The sequence below is a fragment of the Pistacia vera genome, unplaced genomic scaffold (assembly GCF_008641045.1).
Source record: "Pistacia vera cultivar Batoury unplaced genomic scaffold, PisVer_v2 Contig320, whole genome shotgun sequence".
Classification (NCBI taxonomy): Eukaryota; Viridiplantae; Streptophyta; class Magnoliopsida; order Sapindales; family Anacardiaceae; genus Pistacia; species Pistacia vera.
The window spans coordinates 283,628-297,173 of record NW_022196136.1 but is presented as its reverse complement, the minus strand read 5'-3'; the positions used below and the strand labels follow the sequence as shown (position 1 = coordinate 297,173).

Below are 13,546 nucleotides of genomic sequence, written 5' to 3'. Positions count from 1 at the left end.
AAAAATAAGATTATCAAGGTAATTTTACAATACTTAAAAAAATAGAAGTAATCATATTACCTCCAATATTACCAACAATAACAATTATTGGTAATACAAGATTACTGATATCTTATATTACTTGACAACCAAACATAGTAATCAAGTAATATAAGATGACATAACCCCAACAATCTTCTATTACCTCCAACCAAACGCCCCTTCAGTATAATCATATCTTGCAAATAGATATGACGATGAAAAATAAATGAAAATGAATTAAAAAATTAACTTGATAAAGATTCAAATTAAATGTTCATTTTAAATGAAAATTAAAAATAAATACTAATGATTTTCAACGTGCAAAATTACATTTACTCATTATATAATTTATATTGCAAGGTCCAGGTTTTTTTTTTTTCATAATTTGAAAATATACTAAATTTAAATTGTTAATTTAGTTTAATGGAAACAAGTATCTTGGAGAATTATGATCCTTGGAAGATGGATGGAAGGAAAGAACAAACTAATTTATTTAATTACACGCGACACTGGTTCTTGTGTTACTCAGGATGAAAGTAGTGTAAATCAGGATTCTCCTGCCTATCAATTCAAAACCAACACGCTATCAGGAGAGATTTTCACATTAATAACAAACAATCAAACTTCACACGCTTTCTGAAGGTGAAAAATGACCAAATCTAACAAACAAATTGAATCAAAGCCCAGGCACGTAACACGATTTAGAATTGTTTTGTTACGGTGAGAAGTGAGAACCATGTTTGCTTACTAATACCTTATCGAAATTCAAACCACAGATAATAACAGTAGAATTGTTTGGTTCTCAAGAGCTGCACTCTTAAACTGAAACAAACCAGTCAGGACCACAGACCCCTACACATATACATTTTTTTTCCACCACTCACTTTCCAAGCACGATTCAGCCTAGAGCAAAGGGGATTTTCTAATTGTATATCAACCTCCATACCAAAGTATCTAGTGCATGCTGTGCCTACTTATTACATTTTTAAGTTCAGTTCCAGTCGAGAGATGAAAGAGGTCAGTGCTACAAAAATCAATTTCATTAGGAAGCCAGGGGAATAACGGAAAGCAAAGAGTTAGTGCCTGATGGTAAGCTCAGCCCTAAGATGGAGTATTCCATTTATGAAGTAAAGACTGTCTTCAGCCATGAAGGAGGTCCATTGTATGGCAAATAAGTTTCTGTACCCAACTGCCTTTCCTCCAGTGAAGGTATAGTTACCTTTGTATTTGCTAACGAACTCCTCAGTTGGCTTTGACCGTGCCGCAAACTCATAATCCACAGCAAAACTCACTGATCCCTTCTCCTGCATCCCCAGAAACAGGCCAAAACAATGAAAAGAGCTTTGCTGGTCCATGTTGCAGTGAGCAGACAAGAAGAACCCTTGTCCACCCAAGTGGAATGCCTGAGAATACACCCGCCCGGATGGAAACAGATTAGCACACTCTTCCCGCTTCAAGTCCAAGTACACTACACATTGCTGCCGAGGAAGTTCAAATTCCACCACCTTAACAGGCCGATACTTGTATGCACGTTCAACAAACCGACGATTCACTGTGACAGCCTCCTCTGCAGCCAATGTTCTTTGCCGATGTGGGGCTTCTGCTTTAAAAAACAGTGCCTCAAGCACTACCTTGGATGCAACATCATGATCAAAGTCACTACAGGTTAGAACCTTCTTCAGCTTCCGGCAGGTTAAAAAAGGAAAGCGAATAAATCGTGCAAGACGTGAACCCAAAACTTCCCTCCTCTCCTCCACTCTAGGGTACTGGGTTCTGGCCCACTTCAACACAAAATCATATACTGCATCTTCTGATGCAATTTGAAGGTCATCACTAGACAATATTGCCTCAATTCCAGCTAGGGGCAAAGCCATTACCTCTTCTTGGAACCTGACGAAAAGTACAAACCTCAAATAAGCCTCCAAACCACAAAACATTAACACACCATAGTTTCTCTGCAGCATTAGTACTAGATAATACATCCATTATAATGGTTAAAAATCTCCAATTTCAAGTCAAGGAAACATCACTGGTAAAGAAGGAACTTACTTGCTCATGTCCTTATAACGGCATGCAAGGTACTGCCTTGCAGCATCAGTCAATGGCTGGACTGCTTCAGCCATTAAGACACTGGAAGGAAGCTCTAAATAAAGCAATGCAGACTCTGGTGTCATGGATATATTTCTCAATTGTCGACTGCAGTATCTCATGCATGAAGCAACTTCAAATTTGTCGGCAGCCATTAGCACATCAAGCAAAGCAGGAGCAGTAGTGGTCGATAAGGTATTGCTATACATAAAATTCAGGAGCTCCATGAGGGCAGCTTCCTCTGTTCCAGAGAAAAAAAAAAGGGTACAGAAATTGTGAGCCAACTTCATCTGGTGACAATTGTCAAATTTACAATTGACTACGAATACAACTAACAATGAACTTAGGACAAATGAAAATAAAAAATATGTTCAAAACTGCACAAATAATAAAGAAATTCGACAAAGACAAATAATTGCTTCAGTATGTACTAGCTTTTGTGATTTGACTATACCAGATGCATTGATTCGGAGGGTTACATGTCGCTGCTCTGACTCCTTCATCCCATTTGAGAAGAGCTACAACAAATAAAGAAGGAAATCAATAAGAAACCACCTACCAGGGATCATAGCAAGAAGGAACATTTAAAACTACCTTAGATTAAAAATCAATAATAATGATAACAACTGTACCTTGTAGAAAAAAGGACTTTTTGCTGCTAAAATAGGAGAACTTATGTGCAATGTTTTAACTCTCACAACTGTAGAACAATCCATGCTCCAACTTGATTCATTGCCATTTACAGCTTCGTCACCTAAACAAATTTGACAAAGGCTTAGATTGTACATAATGATGCAAAAGCAATGGATTACTCTCCTCACAAGAGAAACACTAGTAATTTATAAAATCAATATATTGCACGTAAATAAGTAACAAGAGTTTCTAATGTCATAAAAGTAGCTTAGACGCAACAGTTTAGAATAAAATCATGGAAACCCCATAAGCAAATAATTCAGTCCAAAAGCTAGCAATCCACAAATGTTTTGCTGACAGCCTACTGCAGCAGCATTAATAAAAAAAAGATCTCTATCATCTTTTCCATAACATATTCAGCTCACTCATCTTTTGAATTTTGGCTAACTAAAGCCCAAGTCTATGTCCTCCTTTTAGATTTTGTATGATTACCGTATGAGAGAGGGGAAGAAAAAGAATCGAAGATTATCGAAGCCTCCAGTTAATTGACTGAACAAAATCCCATAAGGATTTCTAAAAATAATAATAATAAAGATATGCACAACATTCATTAGAAATATTTCTTTTAAAAAAAGTATAACTACCTGAAGGTGACTCTTCAATCATTGCCTCTACTTCCTCGTCTTGATTTTCACAGCCCACACAATCATCCATATCAGGCTGGTTAACATTTAAAATCTGCTCCTCAGGGAAAACAGTTAGATCCGTAGCTGAAAAAGAATTGCAGGTGTCAATCAACATCCATCCGGAAGTATGCCAGAGAACCAAAATAAATACACATACATAAACATATACTTGCAGATACCCATGCAAACACAAAGCAATAATAACCAGTGCTCATTTCAATCCTTTCATCAAGGAAAACCCATAGGTTTACTGATGGGTAACTGACAAAAAAAGATACAATGGTACAATGTGCAAACAATTAATTCATCTCAGCTTAAGAAAGTGAAGCTCCAAACTAGTAGGCCAACAAACTCCTTTTCACCATTACCTCCATCAAGGCCAACATAATTTGATCAATCAAAACATATGGCTTTCCTCATAAGCTAGTCCACATTCTTTCATTGTACTTCTAATAAATATATTATTGCTAGCTAGTACTAGATTTCACTGAATGTTTAGGCACTCATCATGTGAAATAACGTGACAATCTAAGAACTGTGATAATCCTAATCTTCAATAAAAATCTCTATCAACTAATACGATGAACTGATACTTAAAGCTAAGTTCCAATCACCGTAAAATAAACCTTAAATACTCAATCCAAGCTTTTCCAGGTCAAAATTTATGAAAAAAAAAATATAAAATAGGAGCAACCAAAATATCGTAATTCCATTGCAAATGTTAAGATATAGGTGGAATTATTTGACAATAATTACCATTAAATCAAGAAAAGAAAAAAGAAAAATAAAATTAACAAGCTTGAAGCGTATATTTACCCATTACCATTTGTCGGTTGTAAATGACGAGAATTCCTTTTAAGTAAATTAATCGCCTTATTTCTAATTGTGTTTTATTTTCTCATCTTTGAGAACCAACAAAAGGTTTCCATAATCAAATTATTATAAAATTATATATATTTAATTTCCATTTGCCTCAACCTTCTCGGAATTCAAACAAAGACGTAACCACCAATTAATGAAAATTAAGAAGAAAGTACTTACAGGTATCCTTTTTGATATCTTCTCTCCGTCTCTTGCGGTGCCTGGCCCAATCAGCAATACTATTACAGCCCTCACCGTCGGGTCTGCTGTCTGCCTGTTCACCCATGATCTCGATCCTAAGAAGGCGGTCCGAGAAATTGCTATCGTTGAAAGCGAAGCCGAAATCTCCATCGGAAGATGATGCAGTACGTGAGAAATCGGAGTCCATTTCTGTTCTCGGGTCAAATAGATCCGTANAATGAAAATTAAGAAGAAAGTACTTACAGGTATCCTTTTTGATATCTTCTCTCCGTCTCTTGCGGTGCCTGGCCCAATCAGCAATACTATTACAGCCCTCACCGTCGGGTCTGCTGTCTGCCTGTTCACCCATGATCTCGATCCTAAGAAGGCGGTCCGAGAAATTGCTATCGTTGAAAGCGAAGCCGAAATCTCCATCGGAAGATGATGCAGTACGTGAGAAATCGGAGTCCATTTCTGTTCTCGGGTCAAATAGATCCGTATTCGTCTCTCTCATTATCTCCTAAAGACTAACACCTCTTTCTTTCTTCTCTCTATAGCTCTGTGACTCTGTCGCTGCAAATTATCAAGGAGAGAGGGAAATGTGAAACCCTAATATACTGACCTGGCGTTATCTGCAAATGGCCATAAGACTGAACCGGTCATGTTGTTTTGTTTTATGTATTATTTTATTTTATATTATTATTGTTATTGGTTAGGAATTTGTTAATAAAAATCTTTAAATAACTAATTAATTCATAATTTTATATTTTGTTTGAGAAGGACGTAGACACCAAATTTGCTGTTATCTCTAAGGTGTGCGGCGTGCCTAACTAATATTACCTGTATTTTAACGAATATATAAACATATATTAGGTTATACACCAATTAAACTAAGAGATTAGAAAAATTACAGTAGATTTAATTTCCCATAAAATGATGAAAACAATAAATCACCACCTGGAATCGTTAAAAAAAGAAACATATGAGTAAGCATCACCCAAAAAAATAAAGAAATTTGTATTTGTTATTCTTTTCTAACTGTAAATCAAACGGACTAGATTTCACTAGAGAAATTTCATTTCCTGGAAAAGTATTTGCCTAATAAATGAAAATGAATTTATTTTGTGGTTCACCATGGCATTGAATTTGTGGCTGACGGTCATGTTTTAATTAAAATTAGTTGGAACTTGCCAACCCCATTAGTTACACATCAATATCATTTCCAATAGTTCAGAGTTTGACAATTTGGTACACAGAGGATCAAGCCTCGGCAGCTCAGAAATTGTAATCCTCCGGCAACCATTATTTAAATTTATTAAAAAAAACAAAAAAACATTAGGAAGAATACCAACAATTTAAATATATATTTTCTTCTATATAAATTATTATTATATGTTGATGCGTGATTTGTACAACAACGAAACACACGTGTAAAATGTTGAGCTGGTCCAAAAGACACACATGCATGCAAAGGAAAATGATAGTAAATGCAATGGGGACAATTTTTAAAGTGGTTCGAATACTAAGGAAGCAAGTCCAATATCCACTGATGTTTGTATTATTGATAAGGGTCAGGTCGCCTCAGCTGATTGACTTTACAATGGTAATACAAGGTATCTAATGTTGTCTATTCTAGAGAGAGAGAGCGGCTGATCAAGAGTAAAAATGTGCGAATCCCCTTAATGAGAGAGGAGCTCTCAACTTATAGTGGGATGCATTGAGGTAATGATCACTGAATCTGTAAGTTGGTGGGATGATCCGTGCAAATCCTTCTTTATGTCACATTACCCATCTTCAAGAGTAATTCACGTGATTTGCTGCAGGGATTGGACACACGTACATCCTCTAACCTTTCTTCAGTCTAGCGCGTACCCACTGTACTGACTGGAGTGTGCTGCTTGCATCATCACACGACACGGTTGCGCCAAAATGTTAATAAACTCTTCCTGAGGTCTGACCTTTCGCACTTAACTGGGCGCCACGTCAACCCTATTTTCCCAAGTATAACAGAAGTCCCCTAGTTTTTAAGGTTTGAGAATTGAACCTTGGAAACTACAAGTCATGCTACAATTAGATGATTCCTGGAAATTCTGGAAATTCTAGTGATTTCGACCTGTTTTGTAAGTAGGTTGGGACATCACTTTTTTGTGAACACGACCTCGCATGATCATTATTTGTAGAGGACGAGTGACCTGATTTCGTTAGACGTCTCCTGTTGTGCTTTTGATATGGGCGCATTTAATGAAACAGTTTCTGCACTGACAGATGTGCCTTGCGCGTATAAGTGCCAGCAGGATGCATTAAATGCGTTGTACGTTGACACAGTACATTTTATCAGAACATTAAACGCGTTATACGTTGGAACGACGCCCCTTATCAAAGCATTAAATGTAGATTTGAGACGCAATTAATGCTCTGAGAAAGAGAGATGACCGTCGTTTGAGCTTTTCAACGGGAAAGATGAAGGTTTGACTTTCTCCAGTCGTGATGCTCACTCTTCCCTGTTGATGTGCGACATGTGGCCGTGATCAATGGTGAGAAATCTTTACTGCCTAAATGCCGTTTCGATTCCGAGAAATCCAAACGCCGATTCCTACACTATAAAAACCTCAAATCTTTCTCAGGCAATGTCACCAGAGTCTTTTTCACAGAGAATAAAAGATTTTCGCAAACCTGGAACCTTTGTTTTCCAAACCTGCATTTTTCCGGCATTCGAAGCAGAAGCTGTTCTCATACTCCGAGAGGTAAGAACCTTTCTCTGTTTTTGTTTCATTATTTTCCATGATTAAATGGCGTCAGTCTTCTGATAACTAATCGGAGACGAAACGCTTGTGTCAGGTTCGAGCCATGAATGGCGGCTCGAATCATGCTGTTAGGGTTTTCTTAGGGATTTAGGGAGTTTGTTCCTCCCACGTCATCGTGCGAAATAGCGTACGGCGACTAAATGACCCTTCTGCTTGTCGCTTTTGCAGACTAGCAAAATGGATCCCCCGATAACCAGATCCGAGCAGGGAACCGGTTCGTCCCCACGGGGTGCTCCAAGTATCCCTCTCAAGGTCTTCTCGGTACTTACCGGGGATGAGCTCGAGAGGGTAATAAAACAGTACGGTAACGAGGTGAACGTTTTCCTCGACGTGACACACTCATCGCGATATCCGTCAAGTGGCCTGGCCGCGATCTCCGAGCAGATCATCAAAGGTGGGGAACTGATCCCCTTCCACCCTTTCATCAGGTCGCTTTTGGACCACTTCGGGGTCGCACTGATGTAGCTAACTCCAAACGCGTACGTTATTACTGTTGCAATATACATCACGTGCCACGAGAACAGGCTGGGCGAGCTGACCGCGACGGAGCTCGGCTGCTCGTATTTTTTGAAAAAGAGCAAGGACAAGGACTTTTATTACTTGTCCAGGAGACCTACTATCGCCAAGGGGATACACCGTTACCCAAGTAACGTGGGGGCCTATGAAACGAAGTTTTTCTTCTTTCACTATAACGACCATTGCCGCTTCCACGAACCGAGTAGGCTTTTTTTTTTTTTTCTGACAAATTCATTGCATTCGAAATGTGATTTTTCTAACGACCTGATTCCTTTCTGACAATTAACAAGACGACCGACTTAGGGCTGTTCTTCGATAGATGTAGGATTGTGCATTTCGGCTCCTTACCTGAGGACAAATGCCACATGAAGAAACTCGTGACGACCGTGAATTTGCGGAAATATGGTTTCTTCAACGCAAGCGCGTCGTTAGAGCCCTCATTGAGTAAGCCCTGTTAACTGGTCCTTTTCTGGTCGTCAATTGGCATACCTTTGCTAACGATGCTTTGCATGTAGCGACCATGCATCCGAAGGAGTTAGAGCAGCCGCAACGAAGGCCGCTCAATTTCCCTCGATTAAGAAAAGCCAAGGCGACAGATGCTGCTCCAACCGTTCCCTTGGCTGAAGGCGTAACATCGGGCCCACCAGTACGACCTTTCGGAACTCCTTAGCCGCAACCGTTAGAGGACACACCAATACAGACCACGAAGGTCTCCCAGTCGTCGCCTGCTCGCTCGAGGCTGAAGACAATTGCTCAGCGAAAGAAGAGGAGGCAGATTCAGATCGAAGAGTCAGAGACCGAATCTGAGGGCAATCAACCCAACAGGTCGTAGCCGTACGTGAGGAGGTTGGGTGAGGAAACGATGGACGACACAACCATTGCTGAAGGCGCGAAGAAGGATACTCCAGTGTTAGACTCGTTGGGGAAGCTGCCGGAGTACCTACAGCCAGTGGTTTATGCCTTATTAGAATGCGGGCTCTCGGCATCATTTGAGCAGTTCGCAGATTTCAGCGATGTGGACCTAATGTCCACATCGGTCTAACACTTAAGTAAGGTGAACGAACTGTCCTCGGCGAGGATTACCCTTAGCTTCTTTTGATTAGCTAACTCTATCTTTCTTTGTTCGCAAGCTCTTCTTTCTATGCGAATGTCCCTAGAGAAGGTTCAACTGGGAGCCGTAAAGGGAGAGGTTGCTCTGAAGGAAGAGAACGCAACGCTCAAGCGAAACCTGGAAGCCATCGAAACAGAGAGAAACCTGTCTTCTGAGTCGGCGAATCGGTACCTAAACGAAAGAGACGCGAGTTTTCGCACGGTAGACTTCCAAAAAGCGCAACTCAAGAAGCATGGAGAGGAAATAAAGGAGCTCCAAAGGACCATAGCCAGACTCTCCAAGGAGGCTGGGGAGAAGGACCAGGAGCTCAAAGCAACCTCTCTGCAAGCCTTGCGAACAGAACAAGAGAGGGACGCCTCCGAGAAGCGAAGGCAAGCTCTCGAAGTTGAACTTCAGGCAAGTCAGGGAAAAGTTGCTTCCTTGATAGAAGAGATGCAGAATCAGGCAACGGAGGTCGAGGAGAAGGCTGTCGAATGGGCGATCGAGTCCATCTATGCCTTTCAACCGAAGAATCCATGACTTGATATGTCCAACCTCCCGGAGGACTGGCGGGATACACTTATGTCCATGGCGCAGGAGGATAATGAAGTGGTGCCTTCCCAAGCAGGAGGTTTGGGACATGCCTCGGATAAACCCTCAACCGACCAACCCTAGGACGACAAGGTTGGTCCTCTAGGAGCCGGATCAGGGCTTGTAGTCATGCCATTTTGCCTGCTGTACTCCTCATTAATGAAATACATTTTTGCTTTTACAAGTTCTGTTCACTTTATTATACATGAGTACTTCCTGATTGCTTACAATATTGGGACAAGTTTATACGAACAGGATAGAACATTTATACGAACAATATTACACGTGAAAGTTGTTACAAGCGAACAAAATAACACTTTACAAGGAAATTATTTACACAAATCGCAAATTAATTTACAAGGAAAACTGAGTTTGGAATTACTGATAGTATGTTGAAGGTGCTCAGCATTCCAAGCTCGGGATACTTTGGAACCGTTCAACCTTTTGAGATGATAAGTCCCCGGTCTTATCACTTTGTCTATGCGGTATGGACCTTCCCAGTTCAGTCCTAACACTCCCGCACTTGGTTCCCTGGTACCGAGAAGAACTTCCTTTAACATAAGGTCGCCGACCTGGAAGTCTCTTCGCCTGACCTTTGAATCGAAGAACCTCTTCGCGCGTTGCTGATAGGCTGCTATCCTTAGCGAAACCTTGCTGCGATGTTCTTCAACAAAGTCTAGGCTTGCTCTCATAAGTGCTTCGTTGTCGGCCTCATTGTACAAGTCCCTCTGAAGTGAACCAGTTCCCACCTTTACAGGGACCATCACTTCGCATCCGTATGCTAGCTAAAAAGGTGTTTCTGAGGTGGAGGTTCTTGGAGTTGTTCTGTGCACCATAAGACTTCGAGGAGGTCGTCAGCCCAATTCCCTTTGGCTGCGCCAAATTTGGCCTTTAGGGTGTGCTTGATGGTTTTGTTGATAGCTTCAACTTGGCCATTTGCTTGTGGCCTTGCGACTGCGGTGAATTTTTTATGGATGCCCAGCTCATCGCAAAACTGCTTGAATTCCTCGTTGTCAAACTGTTTCCCATTATCCGAGATGAGGGTATGAGGAATTCCGTAGCGGCACACAATATTCTTGAAAACGAAGTCTTTGAGCTTTCTGGTCATGATCGCGGCTAGCGATTCGGCTTCCACCAATTTGGTGAAGTAATCTACCGCGACCACGGCATATTTGACTCTCCCTTTACCGACTGGCATGGGACCGATGAGATCGATCCCCCACATGGAAAAATGCCAGGGGCTAGTCGTGGTTATCAGTTCGTGGGAGGAAGCTCGTGGTATATTCACGAACCGCTGGCACTTATCACACCTTTTGACAAAGTTGTAGGCGTCATCTTGGATTCAGGGCCAATAGTACCCCTGACAAACAACCTTGTTCACAAGAGATCGCGCGGCGGTGTGATTACCGCAGATCCCTTCATGTATCTTCCTTATGATGTAATCCGCTTCTTCGCTGGTTACACATCGGAGGAGAGGGGCACTAAACCCTCGCATGTACAGCTGGTCTCCGATGAGGGTGTAGCGAGCAGATCTTGTTCGCAGAACCCTTGCCTCGGCGTTATCGTCAGGCAAGATCCCATCCTTGAGATACTGAGTAATACAAGAATGTTCTCCGGTGCATCCGAGTCTAATGATGAGGCTATCCTTGCCAAGGCGTCCGCCACATAATTGTTTTCTCTGGGAATCTGAGTGATCGTAAAGTGCTTGAACGGCTCGAGTGCGGCCTTAGCTTTCTTCAGATAATTGATCATGTTATCTTCCTTGGCTTGATACTTTTCCAAAATCTGGTTAACGACCAGTATGGAGTCACTGTGGATGCTGATCGCGGTTGCGCCTATTTCCCTGGCCAATCTGAGTCCAGCGAGCAGAGCTTCATACTTGGCCTCATTATTGGTTGCTTTGAAACCAAACCGGAGAATGCCATGAATGTGGGCCCCTTCGGGACTCAACAAGAGAAGACCCGTTCCAGCCCTCTTTCTGTTCGATGATCCATTGACATAGAGGGTCCAGGTGGAGAGATTTTGAACAGTTTCCTGGATGACTTCGTTGGGCTGTTCCGACTCGTTCATTGGATGATGCGAGAACTCTGATATGAAGTCGGCAACAACCTGCCCTTTAATAGTTGCTCTTAGTTTGTAATGGAGATTGAACTGGTTGAGTTCCATGGCTCATTTAAACAATTTACCCGACGCCTCTTGTTTTTAGAGGACCTGCCTGAGCGGGTAATTAGTAAATACATGAACTGTATAGGCATGGAAGTAAGGTCGTAACTTTCGGGAAGCGATCAGCAGGGCATAGGCTAATCGCTCCATTTCCAGATACCGCATCTCAGCATCAAATAGACGCTTGCTCATATAATATACTGGCCATTGTGTTTCGTTCTCTTCATGAACTAAAGCTGCATTGACCGCGAACTGCGAGACGGACAGGTACAAAAGGAGGATCTCTTATGGGAGAGGTTTGGACAGAAGTGGTGGCTTCCCGAGGTGTTCCTTTATTCTCTGGAAGGCCTGTTCGCACTCGAGAGTCCATTCGAACTTCTTATTGGCCCTGAGTACATTGAAGAATGGAAAGCAGCGATCTGTTAGCCTCGATATGAAGCAACTTAGAGCCGCTATACGCCCGTTCAGGCTCATAACCAGTTTTTTGTTGGTCAGGCTCTTCATATCGAGGAGAACTTGAATTTTTTCGGGGTTGATCTCAATTCCCCGCTGGTCATTTGGTACTGCTTGAGGATGTCAAACATCTCAATGAGATGTGCTACGTGATCTGAAGCGACATGCGACTTCACCAACATGTTGTCTATGTAGACCTCCATCAATCTACCTATCTGTTTGGAGAACATCCGGTTAATCAGTCGCTGGTAAATTGCACCAGCGTTCTTGAGGCCGAAGGGCATAACTTTGTAACAATACAGTCCCCGATCTGTAATAAAAGATGTATCCTCTTTGTCTTGCTCATACATCGGAATTTGATTATATCCCGAGTACGCGTCCATAAACTTAGCAGCTCATGCCCCGAGGTGGCATCCACGAGCTAGTCAATTCTTGGTAGGGGAAAGTTGTCTTTAAGACATGCCTTACTGAGGTCGGTAAAGTCGACGCAGGTCCGCCATTTGCCGTTAGACTTTTTTACTAGAACTGGGTTGGCAACCCAAATCGGATAGAGTGCTTCTCGGATGGATCTATTTCGGAGGAGGTTATCCACCTCAAACTTCAAGGCAACATATCGCTTCGGGTCCATCGCTCTCCTCTTTTGGCGAACTGGCTTGGCTTCACTGTCGATGTTTAATGCATGGCAAATAATATTCGGGCTGATCCCGACCATATCTGAGTGCGACCATGCGAACACATCGATGTTTTCCCTGAGGAAGCTGGTCAGATCAGTAGCGAGCTGGGGATTGAGATTTTTACCGATCTTTAACACCCTGCTTGGTTCGTTTTGGTTAACCAGTACTTCAGTCAGGTCCTCAACTGGCCCACTGGAAGGGCAGTCCTGAATACGAGGATCTATATTATCCTCAGCTGGGCCAGGCTGTGGCTCGATCCAGCTAATCGCCATTGCCTGGTTGTGATTGCCACGTGAGGTGCCTTTGCCTTTGCACACCATTTGCATTGCTTTCACATAGTAGTTGCGAGATGCGCGCTGAGACCCGCTAACTTCCCCAATCCCTGTCGGGGTGGAAAACTTCATCTTCAAATGGTATATTGAAGTGACTGCCTTGAAGTGTCTCAGCAGAGGTCGCCCCAGGATTCTATTGAAGGTGGATGGGCAATCCACTACCAAGAACTCAATTACTCTGGTCACCTCGTTGAAGTCACCCAGTGTGACTGGGAGTGAGATCGTTCCTTTGGAAAGTAGGTGGTCCCCTGTGAGGCCATATAGAGGGAACGAGGCAGGCTTCAGATCGGACTCGTCCAAATTCATTCTTTCAAAAGTTGAAGCGAACAGGATGTTCACAGCACTTCCGTTATCCACTAACATTCTCTGGATATTATGTCGTCCTATGAGGGGCATGATCACAAGGGCATCATCGCGAGGATGATGTAGCCGAGCCACATCTTTTTCAGAGAAG

The 13,546-nt window shown here is 42.1% G+C and overlaps 1 protein-coding gene across 3 annotated transcripts; it reads right to left on the bottom strand.

Moving 5' to 3' along the window:
• Positions 1-713: 713 nt before the first annotated feature.
• LOC116136930 (BTB/POZ domain-containing protein POB1-like) lies at positions 714-5,121 on the bottom strand. Of its 3 annotated transcripts, none has more exons than XM_031422607.1 (7): positions 4,899-5,121; positions 4,470-4,634; positions 3,387-3,512; positions 2,742-2,863; positions 2,564-2,627; positions 2,071-2,350; positions 714-1,911 (listed from the first exon to the last, which is right to left on the bottom strand). In XM_031422607.1, exons 1-7 carry the CDS (start codon positions 4,981-4,983, stop codon positions 1,098-1,100), a joined length of 1,656 nt encoding a protein of 551 aa, XP_031278467.1. In that variant the 5' UTR covers positions 4,984-5,121; the 3' UTR covers positions 714-1,097. The 3 variants fall into 3 exon arrangements, with proteins under 3 accessions (XP_031278467.1, XP_031278468.1, XP_031278466.1); XM_031422608.1 differs by having other exon boundaries at positions 4,470-4,677; positions 4,942-5,120; XM_031422606.1 differs by lacking the exon at positions 4,470-4,634 and having other exon boundaries at positions 4,734-5,121.
• Between the last annotated feature and the right edge of the window lie 8,425 nt (positions 5,122-13,546).